Here is a 26,377-nt window from a genome sequence, read left to right on the forward strand (position 1 = left end):
GCTTATATTAATGCTTATTATATAATACTGCTTAATCTTTTAGTTCCTCTCTTTTTTTCCTACTCCTATATGTTGTTCTTGTTTTACAATAATCTATTCCAAAAAAGTTATTTTAGTGTTTCTCATCTAAGTGTCTCAAAAGGTTAAGGGCAAAAAGTTGCACTAATAACAAGGAAATAGGGAGTGACTCTACCCAAAACAAGCTGTACCAAGAGAAAGCAACTGTGATTCTTGTCTGTAATATGGGCGTCAACTTTAATTCAAAAACACTTGTGTTCTGCAGATGTCTGTGTAAGCAGTCTGTCAACCACTACCAGCAGAAGAGTGCCTGTGTACACAACTGACCTCACTTAGCCTCCTCTGAAGTGCTTGCCATGTTGTTATCCATTTTTTGCCTTGACTTTTTAAACTTCTTTCTTTGTGGCTACCCAAGCCTTACATTATCTTTCTATCTCTGTCTCATCAACTCCTCATCTCTTTTCCTGTCTGGTCTGACACTCCGTATCTCCTCTCCACAGCAGCTCTGTAAAGTTCCCTCTCTGCTCCCTGTTGCTTGTGTCACATTTCTGCGACGGAGCTGCTTAACTGCTCAAGGATGAGGGCAAAACTTACTGGTAGAAAACCCTGTGAAACCTATATTGCAGGCAAAAATCACAAGAAGCAGGATGGCCCTATGGACGACCACTAGTCACCTTGTAGAGAGCATGGATGAGGGCTAGGCAAGGCATCCCACTGTGGCTTGGCACAGTGCAGAAGGGGATGAGCAACCACTGGAGGTTTTGTATTTTCCTTCAGCAGCTTCTTAAGTTTATACCCTTGCAGCCCAGCTCTGCCTTCAGGCACAGAGTATACCTCTGATGTGGAGGTACTTCATCTGTTTTTTCTGCTCCCGGAAAGGCAGCAGATTTGCAGGGTTGACCCAAGGCATGACCAGGGCTGGCCTATGTAGAAGCTTTGAGCACACTTGGCACACAGACAGTCTTAGGCTTGCCTCTAATCTCCAATGTGGGCATTGGCACAATCTCATCTTCCTCATGGAAAAAGTGCGGTGCATGCTGTGTCTGCTGCAGGTTGTGTGGAGATCTACGTACTAGCAAACTGAGTGGTTGTAGGAGAATGCACAACAAAAATGCTGTCTGTAATGTAAGATTTGGTTCAAAAATCAAGAACTGGTATCCAAGACTTCTTTCTGTTGCTGTGGGCTATGTATCATCGTTCTATGTTGTTGTTATGAACTATGCATATTTCCAGTAGCTAGAAAGCCTGTGACGAAGAGTTTGTTACGATTGTGATAATGATGTTAAAATGTGTTCAGAGGAATATGGGTACAAATAACTACCAGGGATTAAGTAGTGCAAGATAGTGGATAGTTGTGCTTTTAGCACCTGAGGACGAGCAAACTCAAAGCCTTTAATCCCAACAGTCTGTGCTCACTTGGAAAAATGTTTGTCTGACTGCAGGCATGGAACCCGTTGTGCTGGAGAAGTGGCAGCCACGGCAAACAACTCACACTGCACAGTAGGAATCGCCTTTAATGCCAAGATTGGAGGTATGTGAAACAATATCCCACCCCCCAAAAAAGTAACCAAAGAGCCGTTTGTGCTAAATGGTGCATTCAGACCCTTCTCAACAAGAGAAAGAGATTTGTATGGATAACAAACCTATCTGTGTTAGCAAGTAAATCTCAGTGGTAGAGTGGTTGTTAAATATCAGTACTGAAGGAGTTTGTCTGCAGTGACACTTCTCCAGTGTTCCCTAGAACATTGCCTCTCCGTACACACAGAAAAATAGAAAGTAAGACCTTTGATGAAAACACAAACCCCAGAATTAGGACATGTGGGTTTGCTCACAGATTCAGAGCTCTAAACAATGAACTTTGGCAAACCAGAAGTAAATGTACGCATCAGGAATATTGCCTTGCATATTGATCCCAAACAAAACACTGACAAAACATAACATTTTTGTGTTGTTTTGCTGTAGTTGTAGAAAATCTTTTGATCCTCTGTGTGATCAGATTATTGCCTGAAATATGAGATTCTATTGCACTTTGTTGTTCATTCAGCCAAGAGGTTCCAAGTGGTTTCTATGCGTTCTTAGTCCATAGCTGCTCAATTAAGAACTCTGGCTTAATTTGTGGAGATTACTATCAAGATGTCATTTACATGTGTCCTAGGCTGTAACCAGCCTGTGCCAGATTTTAATGCTTAAAGTGAAGTTTTACCCTGTACTTTTGATGAAATCATGGGATTGGTATATTGGCTTTCAGTAGAAAGACCTATAGCTCAAACTCATTAATTGTTGCTTTTCTGTCCCAAAATAGAGCCCATCTGTGAAAACAGAAACATGTTTACCTATATATACACCAGAGGACAGTTCAAAAATATGAGCAGGCAGAGCTGAGGCCATGTTTCCACAATTAATAGTACTGTATCTGTTCTCTACTGGATCAGTACAAGTTTGATCCAAATCAAATGTGAGCACAGCTGCATTTCAAATTAGCCAAAGCACACAACGTCATCCTAATGTCAGCTTTCTGTTTTCCTGCTGGCTTCAAGAGGATAGAAAGTACCAGATCCAGCATAAGGTTAGAGTGATGGAGAAAAACAATTTCCCTTCAGGTGGAGAGCCTGCCTGCACAAAATTAACCTGTCAGAGTGGTTTAGAAAATCTGAACTGGCCAAGTGAGTGAGTTTGTGGCAGATAAACAGGTTGTCTCATGTGGACATGGCATTTGGTCATGTACCGGTAGCTATGAAATCAGATTTATTGTGTTGTCAAACCAGAGTGAGGGGACAATTAGTGCACTGATAGAGATAAAAGATGGCTTCTAGGGAAGTTTCATTTGTGAATTGGATGTTGACACAACCTGTAACAGCTTGGGCATGTCCTTGAAAAGTTCTCCATCGGTAACAATGGCTTCTTAATAAGTTATTATTTATTAAGCATTAGGAATGTGCAGTAATAATGTTTTAGAAAGCCTCCAGGCGTATTATCTGAATCAAAGCCTTTTCTAAACATAGTGTAGAAACTGATTCAGGTGGACATAGTATGAATGCAGTTAATGTGAGCAGTAAAGACTGGGTATGTGTACCTTCTAATTTATTTATTTATTTAGCACAAAGAATATAATAGCCTTCAAGAAATTTCACTGGTCTAAGTGAAATAAAAATTTTATCCACTCTGTTTGTCACCATGATTCTGCAGAGCCATCACTAACACTGTTCGCAAAAGAAAGCTGGAAAGTAATAACAGCGTGTAAACCTCACCCTAGGTAATGTACCACCTTTTAAAAGTACCGGCACTTGAAAATAAGACTTCAGGAGGCTCAGCAGATAATCTGCAGAAAATCAGAGGCAGGAGAGGATTCCAGGGCAGTGGGAAGGGAGGTTAAGCTTCCTCCTGCTCGAGGTGTGTATATTTAAGAGTTTTGCTGCTGCTGACCTTTATTTGGCATGCCTCCCTCCCTCCCCTCAGAAAAGCCGTAAGCTACACATGTGGATATGCAGTGGTTGTGTTCCCTCTCCACAGTCTAGATAGAGTGTAAAAATGTTGAATCATATTATGCTGAACTAGTGTTCAGCTCGCTTGTTTCCCAAGGATTTAAAGACCCTCCTGGGGCCTTCTTGGAGAAGAAACTAGAGTAGAGGTAAAGTAATCACGTTCTCCTTACATAGAGGAGCACCTGCTGACAGCGATGTTGAGTTTGCTCCACCAAGATAAGTATTCTTTACTTCAAACCAAAAAGCATCTCTGGATGCGTAAGGGATAGTAAGGAGATACAGCAAAAGGGAAAAGAAATCCTTTCCATCGATACTCCATCAAATACTGACAGCTGAACAAATCCGATTAATAATCTTTGCAAAGGGAAGTTGTTAACATAATATCCACTTTCTTTTTTTAAAAGTTATTTGTACTCCTTGTCTCATTTCCACACACTTAAGAACCTCTGACCACAAATAGGCCAAAAATAAGATCCTTAGAACATCTGAGCCTTCTCTTACAACAGTGTGAGGATGTAATCGCCAGATCAGAAAATTTGAACAATATTGCAATCTGGACCTTGAGTTCTTTTACAGATTGTGGGATGTTTCCTATAAAAGATGGTGCTCTGTGCCTCCAGTTTGTGCTTAGCTAAGCGACAGGCCCTTTCACCAAAAGACAAACCAGTGCGCCAAAGGGGTACATCTTCTTTCAAATGTGACTCTCTGTGAATCACACGTGGCAAATTACCACCTGCGGAGCTTGTGAGCCCCTTTGTAGAAAGAGGTGGTTAGTGTGTTGTTATTGTTGCAGGCTGGGCTGACTGTGGAAGTTGCAAAGCAACTGTGGGGATTTGAGTGCTTAGTTACTTGGCTGGGCTCAAATCCTGACAGGAAAACAGTTACTCTGAATTATGGCACAACAGATGTAGATTGTCTTCAGCTGACGGGGAATTAGTTCAGCTGTTTCTTTAAGTTTAAGTCAGATGCTGATTGAAAACAAACATTTTAAAAGAAAACTTTCTTTCAGCTCAGTTTTGCATGTTTCCTGTGATTCGTTGAAAGTTTGTTCTGACTAAAATGCCACTTAACATTTTGGCAATTACTGCAAATATTGGAAAAAGTTTACAGTGCTCTAAAGTCTTAGGTGGAACAGGCTGCAAACTGCAGTCTGTTAATTGCCTTTTGGACAGCTTTTGTTGGGCTATCACCAGATGCCAAATGCAGTTTGGAGGTTTTGTGATTGGCAGAATTAACTACTCCAGACATTTGGGATGCTGCGGTGGGAGGAAGGAAAGAAAGGAGGAGGGGAGGAAGGAAAAAAGGGAGGAAGGGAGGGAGGAAGGAAGGAATTAATTATTTTTGGTTTAACTAGCCAATGAGACGTCTGCTGTTCAAAGTCACCCTTGAAGCATGTCCGTCAGTTGTTGGCCAGAGAGAGCAGCAGCAGCAGCAGCAGCAGCAGCAAAGTCACAGCGTTGTCCGTGTTGCTTTAGATTAGACCACTTCACCATTAGCAAAAAAAAAAAAAAAAAAAAAAAAGGTGTTAATTACTTCAGGTGCCAATGGCAGGATTTGGAGTTGTTGTTCACCAGGTGCATGTAGTGTTATTTAGGCTTGCTACTCAGTAACAGAGACATAAGGGGAACCTTTATTTTCATACTTTCAGAAGCAGTGTACCCTTTATTGTCTTTATTTAGAACTAAATATATTTTAATGTGCTTGAAAGAAATGGAGAACACAACTTCCACCCATCGTTAATTTTCTGAGATTACACTGAGGAAGAAAAATAAAACCTGAGAATCCCAGAGTTGGTTTAATGACTTTTTTTATAAAGTAAAGTTCATAGTGAGATCACTGTTTGTAAAAGTTTATTATCTCACAAAACACAGGCAGCTTTTGTGTGAACTTAGAAATATGATCACTTTTCATTTTTGAGTCAATTAGAGTAAGGAAAAAAAAAAAAGACGCTCTCTCAACAAAGCACCCCTCATGCCTTTTGTTAATTGGAAGTTAAGGTCTTGGTAAACACTGAAGTTACTTCAGTCTGAGCTCATGAGCAAAATGAAATGTGTCTGTAATTAAAAATATGTAAATTCAGCTTATAAATAGCAGTGGCCTTTCAAAGGGGAAAGAGCATCAAACTTGTTAATTGTGGAAGTAATCTTTAGTCTGTACTATCGTACAGTTACATGCTAATTATTATTTAATATTTAACATCCCTTTGATCAGATGTTACACTAGGTGTCCGTAGGTCCTTTTTCTTGTTTAGGTTACAACTGGCATTGGTGGTTTTCTCAGTCAGAATTAACTTCAGTTGAAGCCTTAGTCAGAAGAACAACTTTAAGATTTTCTCAGTTTCCAGATTTAAGCCTACCTTATTCAGTCTAGTGACCTTAAAACAACACGATGCCATTCACTTTAGAAGGGCGGACACACTGACTTGTCCAATCCCACAAGAATGGATTCTTTTAACACAAGATTTTCAGATTATACTTTACAAAAGCTTCTTCTGCACAGAGAATGATGTTCACAAAATTGTAGTTTCAGGTTGTATAATGCTACATATAGGGTATTTGCTAGTAACTTCCCGTAATCGTCTTGCTACTGTGTATGGTAATTGGTCTGTACACAGAAGCTTTCTCCCCAGTTTCTTCTTTGTGGCCTCACAATGAAGGAATAATCCCATGTTTATCTGTCAGCAGAGAACCTTTTATTATGTCTGTCAACATACTTAGGACTGGGAATGACTCAAAGTAGATGCTGCAGTTTCACTGCAGTATAAAAGGAGAAAGAAAATCATATATTATCTTCAAGTGAGACATACAAACATTTCAAGATTCAAGTAATTTTTTAAGTTTTCTTTAGTGTAAAAGTTTGTTGCTGACGATTGAAGGCTGTACGGTGGATAAATGACTTGTAGATAATTTTCAAAACTTGAAGAAAAATATTCCTTCCTTTTTGTATTTTTTCACCTAGAGATTACTTTCCATTGGAAAACCAGATCCAAACAGGCTTTTCTTCTGTTTTGTTTTTTTACCAACAGTAGAAATCCTTACAGTCATTCAGTCCAATGTCCTACACAATAATTTTCTTGGGGGAGAGGGGGGGAAGAGGCATTTTGAATTGGCTGGTCCTGTTCATTGTATCTTTCATTCTGAAGGTGTACGGATGCTGGATGGAGATGTGACAGACATGGTAGAAGCAAAGTCTCTAAGCCTTAATCCCCAGCACATCCACATCTACAGTGCCAGCTGGGGGCCTGATGACGACGGTAAGACTGTGGACGGACCTGCTTCTCTAGCACGTCAGGCCTTCGAGAACGGCATCAGAATGGTAGGTTGGCATCAAAGTGCATCTGCTGGAGCTGCTCTTGTGTGCAAATGTAAGGTTACACGTGCCCAGTACATGCACAGCATGGGGAGCAGGAAGGGATTTTGAAGGAGAGAAGAAAAACTTCCTCATGTAAAACAAAAAATACATTTTCCTTCTATAGAGACCTGACAGTCAGTTCTTCCTGAAGTATCAGCTCTGTTCATTTTCAACTGGAATACATCATCCTCAGTGTCCTTTAAAACTGCTCTGAGGTAATGATGTAATTCTGCAAGAAAAAACAAGGCTGAAAAATGCTACTTTGCACAGCAGTGCCAAGTCATCAAATCTGAATTGCAATGAAATTTTAAAGCAAAAGCCTTGAGTGTTTTTCCTTCTATCTTCCTTTATTTCGTTCCTTTGTTTTGCTTGGTTTCTTAATGGAAGTTTGATGATTTTAATAGGGAGTTGGGGGCTAAAAAAGTCTACACCCATGTTTCTTTTAGCATTTATGTCTGGTCTCAGAGAACTTTCACCCTATTTATAACTTACGTATACATTTCTTTACAAGTCTGTGCTATTACATTTTCTCTGTGATATAGCCCAGAGATCTTCAATAATACAACACACAAAATCCCAAATGCCCCTATATGAAAAAAGCTAAGACCTTTTTAATTTTCTTTAGTATGTTACTGTCAAACAAATAAGACCACAGAAGGAAAAGAGTAGTTAGAGGCACTTTTGATGTCAGAGTTCAGTTTTTAGTTCTTCCTTTTACCCTCCTGCCTGTTAAATAGATCAGGGAATTTCTCATTCTCCAGCGCTCACACTTCTTTCCACTATATAGGACTGGTGGAAAGGATTTTAAAGCTTTGCCCTTGAAGGTCTGAGCATTATTTTGAATGCAACAGGAGACTTGCTAGTTCAGTGGTGAGTGGCTCTAGGATCAGAAAAGAGGGGATTAATACAAAACATTTGTTTAAAGAGACTGAAACTGTTGGACCAAAGTGGAACTGGAATGTAGTTACTCGAACACGGTAACACTGCAGCAAGATCCGAAAGTGCAGCTATTATTGAAGTCAATAAGTGTTTTAACCAGGTATGCCAAAACTGATTTTAGCAAACTATAGCTAACATTCAGCGTCAATGATTTGTGCCGTGTGTAAAAGACAGTGTCTGCCACTGAGAGACTGTATTAATTTAAGTTATACCATAGAAAGCAGTCATAACAGGAAACAGGGACCATGGATGCAGAGGGGTAATAGACAAAGTTACTAGAGCACCTGGTCAAACTGACAGTCTTTGTGCACAATGCAGCATACAGTATACTTGAATGTAAGTTGTAAATAAATGCATCATAAAATTGATACCCAGTATCACTACAAACATTGCCTAGCAGCACCAGCCCAGGAGGTGTGAACTCACGTCTAATCACAGCTGCATCCCTGGCTTATTTTGGTTTCCTCGATAAAGTTGCATAAATTTCTTACTCTTACCTCTGTCTTCACTGCCCCAAATGTGGATAATAATACATATTCTACTACCTAGCAGGTAAGTTATGAAGACCAATTACTGAAATACTAAACTAATAACAGAGAGTGTGTGCTTCCTATGCTACATGATGTTAAAGACATTCCTCTCAAACTCCGTTCTGTGAATTCTTTGGTAACCATGCAGCCACGGACCGCTGCCTTCCTTTCACTTGGTCTTATGATGACCATTCAGTGTGGAGCTGCAGATTTATGCTTTTGCTTGTTATACATTATGTAATACATGGAGCCTACCATAACAAAATAATCAAGCATGTTTGTAACTTTACCCTGCAAGAAATTCCAGGGGCTTAGCAGTTAGGCATATGTAGGGACATTGACAGATTTTGCCTCAGAGAACTCTGCTGTATTTAGTAATCATTATTAAAATAGCTATTGAAGTGCTCTTAGAACAATGTAACAAGTATGTAGAACGCCCAAAGTATCTCCATTACTGTTTCCCATGCATCATCACTCCCCGTTTCAGCCGGAATATCAGCGCTCCCCATCACCCAACTGGAGTTTACTATTGTTTGATAGTGACTATAGAGAAGGAAAACAATAAAGTGATGAAGTGGACCCTAATGGAACTGCAGGATGCAGGGGAACTTGAACAAAATAAGTTTTATGTTAAAACATATATGTGTGTTAGTTTAAATGTCATTTTTCATGTAGGTAAGACAATCGTGAAAAGCTCAGCCCAAATTTCTGTACCAGAAGAACTCAGCCATTTCCTCATTGAAATCTCAAACTGGGGATAAATCCAGTATAAATCAAGAATGTGGAATAATTTGTCAAGAGCAGGGATCTTGCCTACAAGCGTTATTGTTCCACTGCTATTATTATAGCTGTAATATGAGAGGATACCCTACAGAACCCAGATGAATTTCATTTTACCAGCACATTGTTCTATATTTTTAGTAAGCACCAGTACATAGTGGAAACATAGTATTTAATTTTAAAATTCTGAGGTGGTCTTTTTTCTGATAACAATGCAGAGAAAGAGTTTTTTATATTTTTTTGAGAAGTAGTAGAAACCATATTTGATGCAAGTCAATTTTTTATTTTTACAATTTAGCTTCTATTTCATTTTATCAGCCTTTCATTTTGCCCAAAGTTGCCCATGCAGAGTTGACTAGATCTAAATATTTCCATGTATTTGGAAATTTTGTGTCTCTCTGACTATAACAGCTTTTTCATTTCTGCTAAGGAAATTAAAATTCTCTTTAAAACTTATGTAAAATAATACTGATAAGAAATACAAAATGTTTAAGGTTCATCTCCAATTTCCATTCTTTAAAAAGTGATATGGACTTGGAAGATTGTAAATGTATGCCTCAATTACCACCTTCCTGAATAGACTTAGCTTCCAGACCAAAAATTACTTTAAGATTAACCTCTTCTTGTTCTTTTTAATAAACCATGCCTTTCTGTGTTCAGATAAAGGTACTTTTTCTATATTTCCTTACACTGTCATAAGATGTGTTGTTTTAAAAGATGAGGCAAATGGGAGAAGAAAAGACAAATTATCTCTGTGCCAAAATATTCCTAAAATCAGACCATTGTCCAAGGTAATGACTACTCAGCTGAACAGAGATTTCCCCAAGCTGTCACAGTAATTGTGCAAATAATAATAGGCAGACAAAAATGCTTATTATGTTGTGTACAGATCTTGACCTTCTTTTTTTAGAAATATTGAACTGAACAACAGCAGTATGATATCTAGTATAGCATCCTTGATGTAAATTAAAGTAACATTGGCACAGGAAAATTTGGCAAGGCCTTATTTCAGATCGACACAAAGGTTCAAGATTGATATTCTTCATTTGTTGTGCATATGCACACACAACTGGATATTGTTTTTAAAAAATGGGACAGCAAAGGGAAAGGTCAAGATTTTTTAAAAGCATCTGAAAAGGAAATTATGCTTGGCCTGTTTAATTAGGAAAATAAAAGGTGGTGCTGAATATTAACTTTGATTAGAGTACAATTAATTTTTTTTATTATTATTTTAATAGTATACTCATGAAGTAGAAATGAAATGGATGCAAGAGCCACAGTTTCTTATTCAGTTTACTGAGAGACTGGGATCCATGAAAAAAATGCCTGGTTTATCTTTAGCGCATATTATTCCAATTAACAGCTTATGCAGGGTGTTTTAGAACTATTATTATTTTTAAATCTGCTGAGCTAATATGATTACTCCTTCCAAATCCTGCAGAAAATAACAAAGATAAATGACTGTACAGTTTTTCCATAGAGTCCTACGGAGACAGCACATGCCATGAATTAAAATAGACAAATCTATTTAAAGAAAGAATACTGAGTAATAACTGAGTTTATGAAATGACACCCTAACCCACAAGTTAAATATGCTTAAAAATTCTGCCCAGTGTCAAGGTAAGGGAAGAGGAAATCAATTTTTAAACCTGTCTCAACTACCATGATTTTCTGTCATCTTTAGGGTATTTTGTTTAATTTTATTAAATTTGCATACTTGAGTTCACAGAGAAACCTTGGAGACTTTGCTATCAAACAATCTCTATGCAAATATAAAAGCTCCCTTTATATCATTCCAGTTGACAAGGTCCTTTTCTTGGAAATAGTGTAGTCATAAGGGTGGAAAATTCTAGAGGCTTGTGTTTTAAGTACCAATGTATTAGAAGTTGTAGACCTAATAATCTCAAAAATAATTCCATTATGATCACGCAGAACTTGCCTGAAAAAAATCAGACGAAGGGCAGTATATCCAAAAGTAACATATTCAAGAAAAGATTAGGTATGCAATGTTACATTTCACCCTGTGTTCAAGAGCAAACAGACTTAGTATTGCAAAACATGACTGTGGCCAAATCATGTAATAAGACTGGCCTGAGTCTGGGACAAAAGGGAGAACACAAAAGCCTTTCCTTGATTCAGAAAGATAAAACCAAAGTACCATTAGATTTTAAGATCACTGTCTGTTTCACACAGTCTATAAGCACAATGCTATAAGCACTTCAGAGACTCGGGCTCGCTGATTCATGGCTCTGTGATACAGCATTCAGACTAGCTCATTTCTATTCATACAAATAAGCCTGTTATTCTGGGATCAGTCTCAACATCATTCAGAGAGTAATGCATTTCAGATATTCTGACTTGTTCTTTCACTGCTCTTTGGCAAAGACCTGATAGTCAGGTGTCTGGATATATGACCCCTGTTGATATTTTACCTTGCAGAGTTTCTTTGAGCTGGTTATCTCACCCCTCCGAACATCTCACCAACAGCATGCTTTATGTTGTTTGTTCTGCAGTACCCATAAGGTAGTCCAAATCAGCGACAGGGCAGGTCATCCTTGATATAACCTAAGAGGGTGGAGAGGCAGGGAAATCTACATGGAAACTTTTGGCTTTCTGCCTGCGTCGGCACAGGGCCCTTCATCTTATTGCCATGACACCATTCTGTTTAGCAAGCTGGACACAAGCCAAGGCGTTTGATGGCCATTAATGATCAGATGCTGTGCGGCTGAACCTCTTGTGAGAACTCGGCTTGGTGCCTTCCCTCCCATCATCACTGCCCCTTCTCATCTCTCTCGCTTCACCAACTTTGGCTGCAAAGTGTGTGTTCAAAGTGTTCGCTGGGAGCAGACGGCTCTCTTACAATCACTAAACAAGCCTCCGACCCACATGCAAGAGAGAGAAAGGCAAGGGAAGGGAAGAAAGGAGAAGAGAAGGAAAAGGAGAAAAGAAAGAAAAGGATTTATATTATTATTATCTTCATCTTCATCATCATAATCACCATCATCATCACTATATGCTTCTGCTCCAAAACTGGAAGAGATTGTTCATAATTTGCATGTGTCCAGGCAAAGGTTTGCTGCCTGCATTGTACCACAGATGTTTCTCTTAAATTTATTTGTCCTGTCATCACTTCTCTGCATCAGAGTAGGATGTGCTGCCTACACAAAGAGGAGTTATTCTGTTCCGCTTTGGCAGAGAATTGCACTATAAAAATCAGACAGAAGTTACTGCATGACTTCCAGTCATATGTGTCACAATAACTTCCAAAATAGCTGTCATTTTATACATTGAAATATTGTGATGCACAGAGGTTAAGACCAGATCTTTTAAACTGTGTTTAATTTGTTCACCTTGTACAGCTGCCGTTTGAGACTGAATAACGTGTATCTGTGTGCATGCATATCTCAGATCATGTATAGGTACATTTTGCATGCACAAGACCTCCAGCACATTTCTAATTAGTTGGCCAGAACTCACTTGTTGAGGATCAATCGGAAGAATTAGTGCTGTGCTTGGGGAAGGCTTGACTTCCAGTTTACTGATGTAACCTAATGTTAGGTCCTGGCATTTATCTGTTATATGATTTACATATATACTGTGTATCCCTATTGCATCTAGGATGTAATACCCGAACATGTGATGTTATCGTTACTTCAACATACCAAGTTAAACTTTGGGTGGCTCTGTACTACAGGTGGGTGCTGACTGTGTACCAGACCTGGAAAAGTCACATAGCATTTTAACATTGTCACATGGCATTAACATTTTAACATTGAACTTCTTTCTGATGTCATGAGACATAGCACCATTGGCTTGAAATAATATTTGTAGTTCTAACATCAGAAAAGGTGATTATCATCTAGTCCTGGCCGTCATCATAAGCTAGATCAGCAAAATTTCATCCAATTATTACTGCATCAATATCCCTGTTTTCTTGATCCATCTATTATTTTCTGGGGTTTGTGCACATTTTGCGGGATGAGCCAGTCTTGATTGAAACCTTTAATGTCCAGGCTGTGCAAGTCACTAACATCCTTCGTTATTAAAAATATATAGCTTGTTACACATCTAAATTTCTTAGTTTCTTTTTCACTGTAAAATGCCTCTTCTGCTATATTTGTGGTGCATCATATGGTGTTAGAAATCTCCACATGTAAGTAATTACAGATTTTGGCCAAGTGATCCCTTGGATAAATTAAATTGGAACACAGGGACATAAGACAGGAAATGACCGTGCAGGTCATCCAGTACAGTTCTCTATTATCACAGGCATCATGTCCTATAAATACATTCAGCAATTTCTGTTTTAGAACGAATTAGAAATTTTTTCCCCTCTATTTCTGTTCAGAGACTCTTTCACAGCCATCACTAAGCTATTGCTTAGACACTTTCTTCTAAGTTACAATCAGGTTTGGCTTTTTTTTGACCATTTGTTCCTGGGCCAAAATTGTGCTTAAATACCTTTTCTCCTTCCATTTTTGTTTCTGACATATTTATAGGACACAGTCCCTGCTCAGACTTCATTTTGATGTGATACACAAGCCATACTCATAGGTGGCTTAAAAACTAGACTGTCCATCTCCTTGCTCATCAGAGAGCTGCTTCTCTCCACATCTTACGGCCTGAATTCTTTTCTTGAATGGAGGTGATAGTAATTACTGGATTCACCAACATGTTCTTTCTTTTTATGTCAAAATCACCTAGTAACTTTGTTTCCCTGGCTTATCTTTAAAATACACTACTCATAACTTCCTTAACCCTCGTGTTTCTCCAGCACAGCCCACATCATCTCCAGTGCAACCATTTCTACCTCCACCTCGCTGTTACCTTAACCTTCATTCTCTTTTGTTTCGTTACCGATTTCTTGGAGGGCTCTTCACATTTTTTGCAGAAACCAGACAGACTGATTCTAATACATTTCTCTGCATAAAATAAGTTATCAGAGAAAAACTTAACAGATTTACCTGGAATTCTAGGGTGCCTGTTGTATTTTATTCCATTAATTCTGGTTTCTCTTACTCTGTCCTTCAAAATCTGTTCCACAGCCTTAACGGTAATGTTTCGTATTTTCAGTTTCCTTCTGTTAGTCAGAATTTCCAAACCACAGTTCATTCCTGTAGTTCTTTCTGAAACACTTTCGGTTTCCAGGCATTGTTTTTTCAAGTCTGGATACCAGAATGGGGCATGGAAGTTGTAGCCTTCTTTATGCATGCATGGTGCAGTTTCCCTATTCCCTGCACATGTTCATGTCCACCCTGCTTACCAATCCAAGGAGCAGACTAAATTTTAGGGCAGCTCGTTGCAAGTTGGTTATCTTCCATGACCCTAAACTCCCTTTCAGAGTCACCACTTTCCAAGAGTTTGTCCACCCTCCTGTATGTCTTTCCAACAAGCTTCATTTTAGGTCTTATTACCTTGCATATGGCTGATATACATAACTCAGGGTGCCTGAATGGCTTTGCAGATTTGATTTATACTTGGCATTATTTAGTTTTCTCCAAACTGAGATTGCACAGCACAAATTGAGTTAGGTGACAACCTTAACACATCATTAAGCTAATAATAATTCTTTGGTCTACCATTTGCACGTAGTTAGCAACTTCCAGTATTCAACCGAAGTAGAATTAGCGATATTGCCTTGCAGGAAATAAAATAGAGTCTAGGCTCAGTGATACCTGGATGAACTTTGATTGTATGCACTTTATTTTCTTTTGGCAATATATAAACAAAGCTAACCTTAAAATTTATCTCCTTTGCTTTCTGTGAAAAGTGTGCTTTTTCACAGTCAACATGTAGTACAAAAAAAAAAAAAAAAGGCAGAAAAAGAAATAATATGCCAGAAATGTTCTTGCATTACATTCAATGGAATATACAAATCCTAAAAGGCAGGAAAATTTGGAATGAGAGTTACAGGAAAATATACCTCAAAATGTTCAGTTTCCTTACAATGTCACAAAGTGTACTGGAAACCAAAACTGTTTAGTTACCTCATCCCATCTCACACATATATGGAAACTGTTGTAACAAGCCAGAGCAGCATTACTGCTTTTCGACTTGTTGTCAAAAGTGGCCTCTGGGTTTGGATGCCCAGCCTGAAACAGGTGATATATTGGAACATAAAAATAACGCACCATTCTTGTTGTGGGGTAAATCTTAATTCGGAAAGCCAATACCGAAAAGCAGCTTTGGCAAATGGTTCTCTTTACATACACTTAAGTCTATACATTTCAGAGAGTGCATTTCTGAAACTTGAATCTGGTTGGTTCGTATGGGCAAATCACTTATCCACTTTACTCATATACTTGAACAACAGCAGAATCTATGTATTTCTGTGTGTCACATGGGAAAAAATAGACTTCTGAAAGGCAAATTGCTGTAAGGTTGGCATCAAGAGTTTTCTGTGCATAGAATTTAACATAAGTTTAAGGCACAAAACCATGAGGGCAATGATTTTTCACACAGCCTAAGTGCGTTGTTTCTTTCTAAATGAATGCTATGGGAGACAAACTGCACAAAGAGATTCCTGCGGTCCTCAGTCTGCAGAGGTGAAAGCAGGGCAGCCTTATTTTCCTGCTCATCTACTGAAAAGAGCTAAATTTGCAGAAAATTTGAGATTCTTTGTTGAACCTCAAAAGCTCGACACACATCTCAAAACCTGAAGTTTTCCATAAGGAGGAGTCTGACATAAGTAGTGAAACAACAACTGCGTGGATCTTGTGGCCGTGGACTCCTCTCTTGTGTTTAATCAGACAGTAGTATAAAGGTGATGAGAAGTGCCCGAACCCACCCCGCAGAATAGGTGATGTGTGTGTGAAGTCCATCCTGTATCCTGTATACAGATACCTTTCTTGTGCTTTGCCTGTTTACTTTGGCTGTGTGTGCAGAGACAATTTCACCTATCATTAACTACAGACTCTTTGTGCAACAGAGATTTTGGAAAACTCAGCTCTTGTTTTATCGCAGGTGTTTACAATATGCAGCTTGTTTTGTCCCAGTAACCATATCAGCAACAACAACAATAGTAATGATAATATGGAGAGATGGCCTGAACCAGAACTGCGATTCATGCAGCCCTGTAGCTGGCTCTATTTTGTTTAGGAAAATGAGAAATTCATTCCAGCATTCCACAGGTTCAGATTTCAGGTTTCAGCCAACACTTCTTTTGGTTGCACTTTAAGCACTAATTATAGCTCTGTGGGGAATATCTTGGAGCTGTTTAAGCTGTTGTTCTAGTGAAGAGTAAAATAAAAAATACACCACATGCAAGAATGCATGTTGAAATGTTCCACTAATATATCCCAATAATTATTGTGTTAATGTATGGGTGCTTGTGTTTATTCAATACATTATTTTTTTATGCACACATTAAAATATTTTCAGGCTTCAGTATTTTAAAGTATCATATCCTATGGGCTGACAAAATACATTTTTTCTTCCTTTTGTCATGATTCATTATTTTGTCTTTCCTTTTCTTAATTAAGAAGCTGGTTCAGACGTAGCCAAAAGTTTACCTTTATTAGCAACAACTTGCCTTTTCAACAATGTAAGGTAATCGTTGTTTTTTGTAAGTAGTGACAGATTTTTGCATTGCATATAATTTGTGTGTATGCCTGTTCCAGCACTTGGAAATATTTTCTTGACATCCTAGTTTTCCTAAGAGTAAAAGAAAGGACTCCTAATGTCAAAAAACAGGACTCAGTTTTTAGACATTCCCTCAAACATGCGCCTTTGTTTATGTACACCTGTTAGGCTTGTTACTCATTTCTTCATAGATATGATAGGTGCACATTTTTAATTAATTGATGCATAAATATTAATTTTTCTGGCAGCGTGGATACCTCAACAGAATTAATGGCCTCCGAAATTTCTCCATTTGTTCATTAATTTTTGTTTGTAATACCCAAGGAGGCTGTTTTAATAAAAAATAATCTTTTTGGCTATCTTCTGGTAGCACTTCAGAATTGCTGGCTTGGACTCTCAGCTTACCATTATCTGTTTTGGAGAGATGCCTGCTTTCAAGTGAGACTGCTGTGCAGTCTACGGAAGGGTCTTTTAAGGGTGGTGTGCCAGACTATTTTTCATTCCCAGATTAGAGGTTAAGTGGACTGGTAGAAACTCAGCAGGAGCTGGGAGATGCTGCTTCTCAAAAGCAAAATGCTGCCAGTCAGCAGATTAGCAGCACTGTGCTTCTACACAGGGCAGCGGCATCCAGCTCCCAGGGAGAGCAGAAACCAGTGGAAGCTGGAAGCAATGAGATGCTGCCTCTCTCAGGTGCATCTCTCAGGATGCTGCGATCTGTGTTGCCTGGCCCTATAGTGGTTGCACTGTGCTGCACTCAAAATCAGGCCTGCATAGTAGTTTTTTTAGGTCTTCAGAGTACCAACCTCTATTCTGCATGTTCAGTTATGAACACTTCCTCTTTAGGAATTAGTTTTTAAGGGAGAGGTCATGCCATGGGCTACTTTTCCCAGCTTCCACATCAGGATCAATTTCACTTCACAGCAGTATTTTTTGTTCTTGGAAGCATTAAGTAGTTTTAGAACAGTATTGGGGAGAACAGAGGAAATTAAATGTTTAGGCTCTAGGTGTGGATAGACCGTCCCTCCTTCTCTCTCCATTTTATATTTTCATGATTTGTTTTCTGTTCATGGGTGTGGGATTTCTAACATATTGGTGCCAAATTACCTGTCCCTAGCAGCAACCCCCTGTACCTCTAATTACTCCAGGTCAGTGGTTCTGTCCTCTGCCTTTCCTGCTCCTTCACATTCTCTTCCCTGTCCCTTAGTAAATTTGATCACTCCTGTAGAGGCAGCGCCTCACTCCATAGGCAGGGAGGGAAGTTTACTGGGGCATTCGATTCCTGGGCAGGAAAACATCAGGATTCACAGACTGCATTAAGGCAACTTGACTTGTAAAGCAGTGAATGAATGTCCAGCCTAAACTTTGTAAAATAGTGTGAATAAATCTTGCTCCCCTGGCTCAAACTACACCTCATAGATGGAAACTGTTTTTATTAGATGGAAGTGTGCTGGAAGCGACTTGAAAGTATGTGAGGGTGCTGGTTTTCCTTAGATGAGTGTGAAAGACCTCTACCTTATAATGGTTCCTGCCAGTACCACTATGGCATCCACTCAAAAAGATGTGGTTTATATGTATACACACACACATACACAAACGCACGAACTTGGAGCAGGGGATGTTCTTTTAATAGTGTTAGGAAATTCTGCAGATGTCATTACGAACATGTTCATACTGGCTCCGGTTCTTGGCAGACTAACCCTTCCGTGCTGTTGAACTGGAAAAAAAAAAGAGGATTCGTATCACTTAGCCTGCTTGCAACTTGCTGACCAAGGAAAAGGAGGCACTAGCAGAAAAAAAGTGTGAAAGCCCCAGGATTCTTGCACCATGCTTTTGCAGGTGCAACTTCTGCCTTGGGGCCTTTTTTGTCAATGACCCAAGTCTGTTTCATTCAAGGTCATCTGTCTGTTGAGCACACTGGCTTTGCCCAGAAAATGTGCTAGAAAATTGGACTGTGACTAGGTCAATAGCAAGTCTTAGTTGTCAGTGAAAGACTTTTTCTTTTCCGTACTGGAACACTTGATTATTTTTTTTTAATTATCTGACATTTTATGCAATTCAAGACAGTAGACAGAACGTAAGAACATATCATAATGGTCTGACGTGTGCACTGACAAGCACAAATGCAGTTATGGGCACCTTGCAGGGTTTGTAAGAGGGAGTCCGTAGCTATCATTGCAAATGGAAGAGCAGAAAGAACAGGAAGGAGAGGTAATGCATTTTTAACATCGTGGGACAAGCACTGAGCGCACTTTGCTGAGCACCCATTCCACAATGGTCTATGCCTCTGCTATAGTTTAGCTTTGCTCAAGTTGTACCCATATGGTTTGTAAATGCACCTTTGCTTTTGAGTAATAAATGACACATGGCTTCTTTGGCAGCTCAAGGCTTGACTTTTCATCTTGACACCCTTGGGCATCTGGCAGATGACAGATGATAGATTTAGACAAACAGTAAAAGCTACGGAGTGCCTTGCACGTGTGTTTATCTTAACTTTGTAACACGGTCCAAATGTTATTTAACTTTATGTATTTAAAGGAGACCAGTTGGGAATGGCATTCACATACAGTAGGACAGCTGATACTGTTGCTCTAATTACTTGTTTGGTATAGTTACTAGCAAGTTTATAATTTCCTGAGCATGACTGGGTCTATTGAATTAAAGCACGGTGTTTGGAAACAGGGAGAAAGAGGAAACCAAATGGTAGTTTAACAATAGGCAGTAAATGTAAGCCAGAACTTATTTACTTGACACGTTATTTTAGTCAGGTTGAATTTAGTTTGGGGGTTTGCTTGCTTTATTTTTTTTTTTTAAGGCCGCCATTTGCTTTGCCAGATAGCTTCTAAGAACAAGGTCTTTAGCATGTTTTCTGGACCGAAGGTAGTGCTGTTTTCTGTGAAATGTGGAATTGTTAAATGTGCAGTATTGCAATATGATAGAGGAATGGGAATTCTTTCTTTGTATGTATTAGAAAATACTCTTTTCCATTAGTCTGTGCACCTGGTACTTATTTTTTTATTGCAATAACAGAGATGTTGATACTTTATATATTTGCAGGAGACATCAGTTTTGAAGAAATATTTCTTATTAGTTGTGTACAAAAAACAGCAAGGAAACGTAAATTTGGTTGCAAATGCTCTGTCGTTACTATTGAAATCTAAATTAGTGTTTATTATTTTTTAATACTGCATTGCAGAATTTCTGACATCCATTGGTGTGTTTTAATCGGGACTACATTTTGTGCCCAAAAATGTATTCACGTATCTGTTTTTGCAGCTCATATTTCATTATTAGTACAGCAGCATAAGTATGCATCTAAAGAAATATAGACACATTCTCTGTGTAGAGAAGCTAATCATTCAAGAGTAACTCCTGCAAAATTCACACAAAGTCCAGTCCTACCCTGCTGTGGAAAGTTTTTCATTGTATGAGTGGGAAGGCTTTGATGGAATATTTTGACGTATTCTGGAGGTAGAAGTGTGTCTGTATGATATGCTTTTTTTCTCTGTATTCTACCTATCCATGCATATATTAACATTGGGGTGGGGGGTGGGGGGATGTATGTAGGAGAGAGAAATTGTTTTTTAAGGGCAATATAGGACCAGATAGAAATGTGTACATGACTCTGAAACAGATGTCAGAATTGATGGACAAGCCAAAAATGACCATTGAGGAGACAGAAGATAAAGGCAAATAAAAGGATACTGCTGGGAAGCATGACCTAATTGCAAGAGATGATGGGATGAAACCAAAACAAAACCAGTAAAGATCAAGAAGGAGCACATCAAAAAGTCGAGAACCAGCATATCTTTAGCGTAATCCTCTATCCCATTCCCCACAAACAGACAGAGGGCCCTAATTTCTGTCTCCCTGATCTGCTAGGATAATAAATTGGTGAATATGCTTGAACTAATCTTTCCATTCATGTTTCCATTTATCTTTCGTCTGTCTCATCAGATGTTTCGAGAATGGAGGGTAAGAAGTAAAGATATGCAAAGGGACATGACCAGATCATAGAACAAAAGAGAAGTGGTTCATAAACCTGTTCCAGACCTGTGAAGTTGCAAAACACATCCTACTGGCTTTGGGAGGCTCTGAATCAGACCTTTCTGGCTGTAAAAAGCAGGCAGAACAAGAACCCCAAATGGAAAGGGGGTTTTGATTTGGGGAGAATTCATAATGGGGAGAGGAAGAGCTGTTAATGCTTCATAAATGTTTTCAAAACAACAAAAAATGTCACTATTTTGCATCTTTTTGTTAGTGTAGTAGCTAAGATCAACTAAAGGAAGGGAAAAAAGTTGAAATAGTTACACTTCCCGGCTGGTCAGACTGATCTTGTCTGGAGAATGTGGATTTCATAATACATTTAACTTGGCACCCTGGGATTTTTTTCTCTGCTTGAAATGTTTTTTTAATGAGAAGTCGCATTTTAGAGACATAACCTTATGTAAACACTAGCCAGGAGAATTTGATATTTAACTTATTTTGCTGGAGATAAGAGTCTCTCCAGGTAGTACACTTTTATTAAATTCATAAAATGAAATTCATAAGTGTTTGAGAACTCAAGCCTGGATTGTGAACTGTGAGGGGTTTTTGTCTTACAGTTATGCTGAGCACAAAAAGCCCTAGCGAAACCCCTCTGAGTACCAGGATTAAATGAATCTTTGAATTGCTAATTGTTTGAGGTTGACCTGGCAGATGTCCAACAGCTGTCTTTATGGTTTTTTGTGGTACACAGTTGCACTCTGTTTAGAAAAAACCCTGAAGAAACAAACAAACTCCCCCGTGGCCAAGCAATTAATTCACGCACAGAAAGTGGTGTTTTATGCCTTATAACATTAATTTATCATACACAGGGGTGGGCCAGCCCAAAAACCAGATAGATACTACATGATGAGTTGCAAGTAAATGAAGTATAAATGAGACTGTTAGCATAATTTTAACTGAGAGGGATGTCCTATGCTTTGAGAGAATGTCATGTAAGAAAAGGTGACACAATTTAGCTTTATCAAAGATAAGCTCAGTCCTCTGTTAAACCTTTCTATCTGAACGGTAAAGTGCTTCCACATAGTGAGTGCTGATAATTAATGTAGATCATACAGTTGCATGAATCTGAATTTCATTCACTGGCATGAAATATGTAAATATAAATAAGGAAAAGCCCAATTACCCATATATCAGTAATTCTCAATTCCCATATGTCAGCAATACAGGTTACTGACCATCTTCAATTTTCATATCAATGCCTATTTAAGAGTACTATCACTACCAAAAATGTTTTGATTCATTTTGATATTGTATAACTTTGGTATATTAAGCAAAAGTCAAGGTGCATGTACCTATTTTAAGTCCTCATTTGAAATTATGAATATGTGTGAGTAATTAGCCCAAATAGTCATATATTTAAAGTATCATGATGAAGTAATGCTTTAGTGTTTCATTAGGATGGATTTATAGGAATCAGTTGGTCCATTTTTGTTTACATTATTTTGTGTGTTTAGCATTCATAATGGACAGGATGGGCTAGACTAGATGACCTGAGGTTCCTTCCCACCTCAGGTATTCTGTGATTCTGTGATTTATAGTGTCTGTGAAACAAAGATGCTCTGGTTCACAGTGTATACTGCTGCCCAAACCATACCTAGTGCAACCCAAGAAGAAACAGCTGAGAGTGCCCTAATAAATGAAAGGTATCGTGTATTACAAAGGGTTTTGTTTCAAGTATGGTATTTGTTTTCTTTTTCCAACCCAGTATGATGTTTTAATGCTTCTTCTCAGTCTTCAACACTTCTTTCTTGGTACAGCTGGATAGCATAGATGCAGAGCAACAAACAGACACTGTATAAAAGTTGTTTCTAAAGCTGTGTTCATACCATTCATTTTCTGAATTTTTCTGATATCTGATTCTGAACTCTGGTAAATCCTGTTTTCGTTTCAGATTCTTCTGAGTGAGCTAGTTTCATTTGTTGTCTTTCTCTCATCAGATGTCTTTTTGGGGGAAAAGACTTGTTTGTTAAGCAGGTGAGGGGGAAAAGAAGAATTATTAATCTAATCTTTTGTGCTGTTTCCAAACAGGGTCGAAGAGGCTTAGGTTCAGTCTTTGTTTGGGCATCTGGAAATGGTGGAAGAAGTCGAGACCACTGCTCCTGTGACGGCTACACCAATAGCATCTACACTATCTCCATAAGCAGCACAGCTGAAAGTGGGAAGAAGCCATGGTATCTGGAAGAATGTGCATCCACACTAGCTACAACGTACAGCAGTGGGGAATCCTATGACAGGAAAATAGTATGTGTTTTAAATTTTTTTTTATGTATATGGGTTTGTGTTTTGCCTAGTGACTTTGGGGGCAGCTAGAGAAAGAGAGCTCATTTATACTAATTAATGGGCTATTTTAGAAAAAAATATGTGAGCAAGTTCATTTAGCCCCAGTGTGTTACTCAGTTGGAGTCACTATACTGCTCTTTGAAACCAGCATGAGTATCCCTGCATGTGGCAGACTAATGCAGTGCAGGTATACACGATTCATAGCAGATTTTTCCACTCACCTAGTTGCTGACATCTCTGAGTGATGCTTTCAAAGATCCTATTGCCACTGCCACTGGAACAGATTTCTTTCATTACCAGTATCTTCTAGCCCATCAGTAGGCCTGAGAACATATCCTTCTTTTGTTTTTAAACCAGTTATCAATAATTTTCATATTTCACACACATGATGTTAGCAGTTTTCTTATGTACCTCTCTATTTTCTCAGATTTTATTTTCATCCAGCATCATTCCTCTTTTGCATTCAGTGATGTTCAATTATTACTCATATTGCTGCCTATTCCAGCTAGCTGATATATCTCCAACTAGCTGATATATCGTAAGCATGATTATGCTCAGTGCTCATCTTTCCTGTGTTGTTCCTCATCTCATTTCTAAACAGCCAGCATCCATTTTCCATTATGTTCTCATCTCAGCTGGAAACCGAAAAATTGTTTTAATTCTGTATGGTAATCTATTGATACCCTTAGTATTTGTATGCTCTATCTGCTTTTTCAAACTGAGTGCATTCAATATACTTTCCAATATTCAATATACTACTTCTTTTAACTTTTTAAACCCTTGTACTAGGATTAATCAGGTTTGCTAATAGTGTCCTTTTCCCTGCTTTTTTATTCTAGTGTATAATTTACATATCTTAATTTCTTCCTAATCAGAAAATTTAGAGATTTAGATATTTTTTTTTTCCCCAGATGTTTTCTTAAGCACCCATCTGACATTACGTTCTTTCTCATCCTTAGCAGATACCTCTCGGTGTCAGTGAGGAGTTAAAAATTGTTGAGCTATGTTTTTTCAATACTGTCTGCTTTGTCTTTCAGGATTCTGGGATGCTGGCCATCCCTTCTTGGATTCTTCCTTATTTACAGATGATCTAATTTTTGTTTTAAACTTGCTCTGAGGTACTTCTTCGTTCCAGTAATTTTTCTGTTCTTAACTTGCTTCTCTCCACTGAAACCTTATCTCTCTTCCTGGCATGTTTCTTGTTCTCCCTGATAAATAATAATAAAGAAAAGAAATTACTCCGTCTCCTAGGAGTCCTCACTTCTGTGATTAAATTCCCTCTACTGTCCTTTAAAAGACCTTCACTAACTTCTTCATGGTTAAGTGAGACTAATACAATCTAAGGTGAGCAGAGGCAATTGTGGTTCCCCAGACTGACCTCTTCCTTAGCCAAGTCTGTAGGACTTCCTTGAGTCCTTCAAACCCAGCAGTTGTCAACTCGACAATTTTTATGAATACAATCAATGTTGCTTTCAAAGTTTCCAGTGACAGAAAATCCATGTAAATTTAGGGCAAGTGGTTTTAATTAACCATTGCCATTAAAAAATTTCTCTTGATTGCTCTCTGAGCTCCTCTAGCTTCAATTTCTAGGCATTTGGTTGTGTCACAGATGTTATTGCTAGTACGAAGAGCACTCTAGTGGTCTGATGTCTATCTCTCCTCCCATGTAGCCTGATCAGTTAAACTTTTACGATCTTTGAGCACCGAAACTGGACACACTAGTCAGGGAGTAAGTAGCAGTATTAGTGCCAAATGCAGAGGAAAAAGTGCATCTGTGAGTGCCAGCTCAGTTCCCTGCTCTGTATACATTAAGCCTGACTGAGCCTTGTTAGCTTCTCTGTCATGTAATGTGTTCATTGTTGTGTGCCGCACAACCCGCTTTCAAAAAGCCGCTGCTTCTCTTTTTCAGAGTTGGTGTACCGAGGACAGATATGAGGGGAATTACGGTCTCTTTATTGCACCAAGTACCACTGACTGTACTGGTGTAGTAATCAGTCCAGACCAGCCCTCATCATCACTTTCTCTTTCTCCAAAGTTTCTCCAAGCGCAACATTCATCAGAGGGTGCTGGCGTTTTCTTCCAGATCTTTGATAAAAGGCTTAGGTCATACTAAGGCCAAGAACCAAGTTGTACAAGGCCTGATTAGAAACAAGGCTCATTTCTTGTATGTGCTATAAGCATATATATATATATCATTTCTCTGCTGCTAAGTATATATCTCATTTCTTATATATGCTTACATTTTGAGACCTTGTAATTATCCCACTTGAAATCTATGTATTATGTATTGTGTATATTATTAATATCTTAAATTTAAATAATTTTTCAAATTTTTTAATGTGCAGTATCACATTATATGTCTTGTAGAATCCTGACTATGCTACTTTCAAGCAAAGTGGTGGCCAGAAAAAAAATACTGCAGCACTTTGGCAAGCTCTCATTTCCAGCAGCTTATGTTATCCACCATTAAATATACTACTAGTTAAATTAGTTTAAATCCTGTATCAGTTGTTTTACACTAGATAAAAACTTGGCAAATAAATGAAATTGCTAGGGCAGTACTGCTCACCCTTTCAAAACATTGACACTGTGCGGGTTTTCTTTTGGTCTTCTGGAACTTCTCCAGTGTTCAAAGACTTGCTAAAATCAACAGTACAGTCTAACATGTTCCCTTTCCAGCTCTTGTAAAAGTCTTTGGTGCTTCCAAACTTTCTGATTTAAACTTGCAATTTAAAATAGCTATAAATAGAAAGATGATTTATCATCTTTGGATGCTCTAAAAACTTCCTTTAGATTTTTTTTCCAAAAAGGAACATCAAGTGAAATAGCCATTTACTATACACTGCTATTAACTATTCTATTATTTCTGGACAATTAAAACAATATCAGTTTGGCAGTTCTTTTGCTTCTGATATATTGGAAAATAAAACATCCGTAAAATTTATTCTGTTCCTGTAGGCTTCACCATTTGACATTTGTCTTTCCTTACCACCTCTATGCACCTTCTATCTTCTAATTTTTAGTCATTGCTATGTGCTTTGTCTTTTATTCACTTAAATTTATGTATTTATTACTTCTTGTACCTGTCAATACTTGTTTTGTTGACCAGTATATCCTTGCTCATTTTTTAAAAATTTAGTAAAACTGTTTCCCAGTCCTTATTTATAGTTTTCTACTTAGCTGATTTGATCTTTGTGCATTCCTCTGATTTTTAATAGCTGTAGTTTTAATGATTGTCTTCCATTCTTATTAATTAGCATGGACTTCCTACTTTTACGGAATTACTATTTCAATACAAGACCATTGCTTATTTCTGTCATTCCCTTATGACTTATGCTAGCATCAAAAACACCTGGAGTTGACCTCACCTTT

The 26,377-nt window shown here is 38.3% G+C and overlaps 1 protein-coding gene across 1 annotated transcript in view; it reads left to right on the forward strand.

Annotated features, from left to right (window-relative positions):
* Window positions 1-26,377, forward strand: part of PCSK5 (proprotein convertase subtilisin/kexin type 5) — a gene marked incomplete at its 5' end in the record, with an annotated part of 199,614 nt that overhangs the window by 105,920 nt on the left and 67,317 nt on the right. The window contains 3 exons of the mRNA XM_082497728.1: window positions 1,461-1,549; window positions 6,643-6,815; window positions 22,754-22,966. Of these exons, the coding sequence (XP_082353854.1) occupies window positions 1,461-1,549; window positions 6,643-6,815; window positions 22,754-22,966 (475 nt within the window). The remainder of the gene's footprint in view (window positions 1-1,460; window positions 1,550-6,642; window positions 6,816-22,753; window positions 22,967-26,377) is intronic.

The sequence above is a fragment of the Vanellus vanellus genome, assembly GCF_965231255.1.
Source record: "Vanellus vanellus genome assembly, chromosome: Z".
Classification (NCBI taxonomy): domain Eukaryota; kingdom Metazoa; phylum Chordata; class Aves; order Charadriiformes; family Charadriidae; genus Vanellus; species Vanellus vanellus.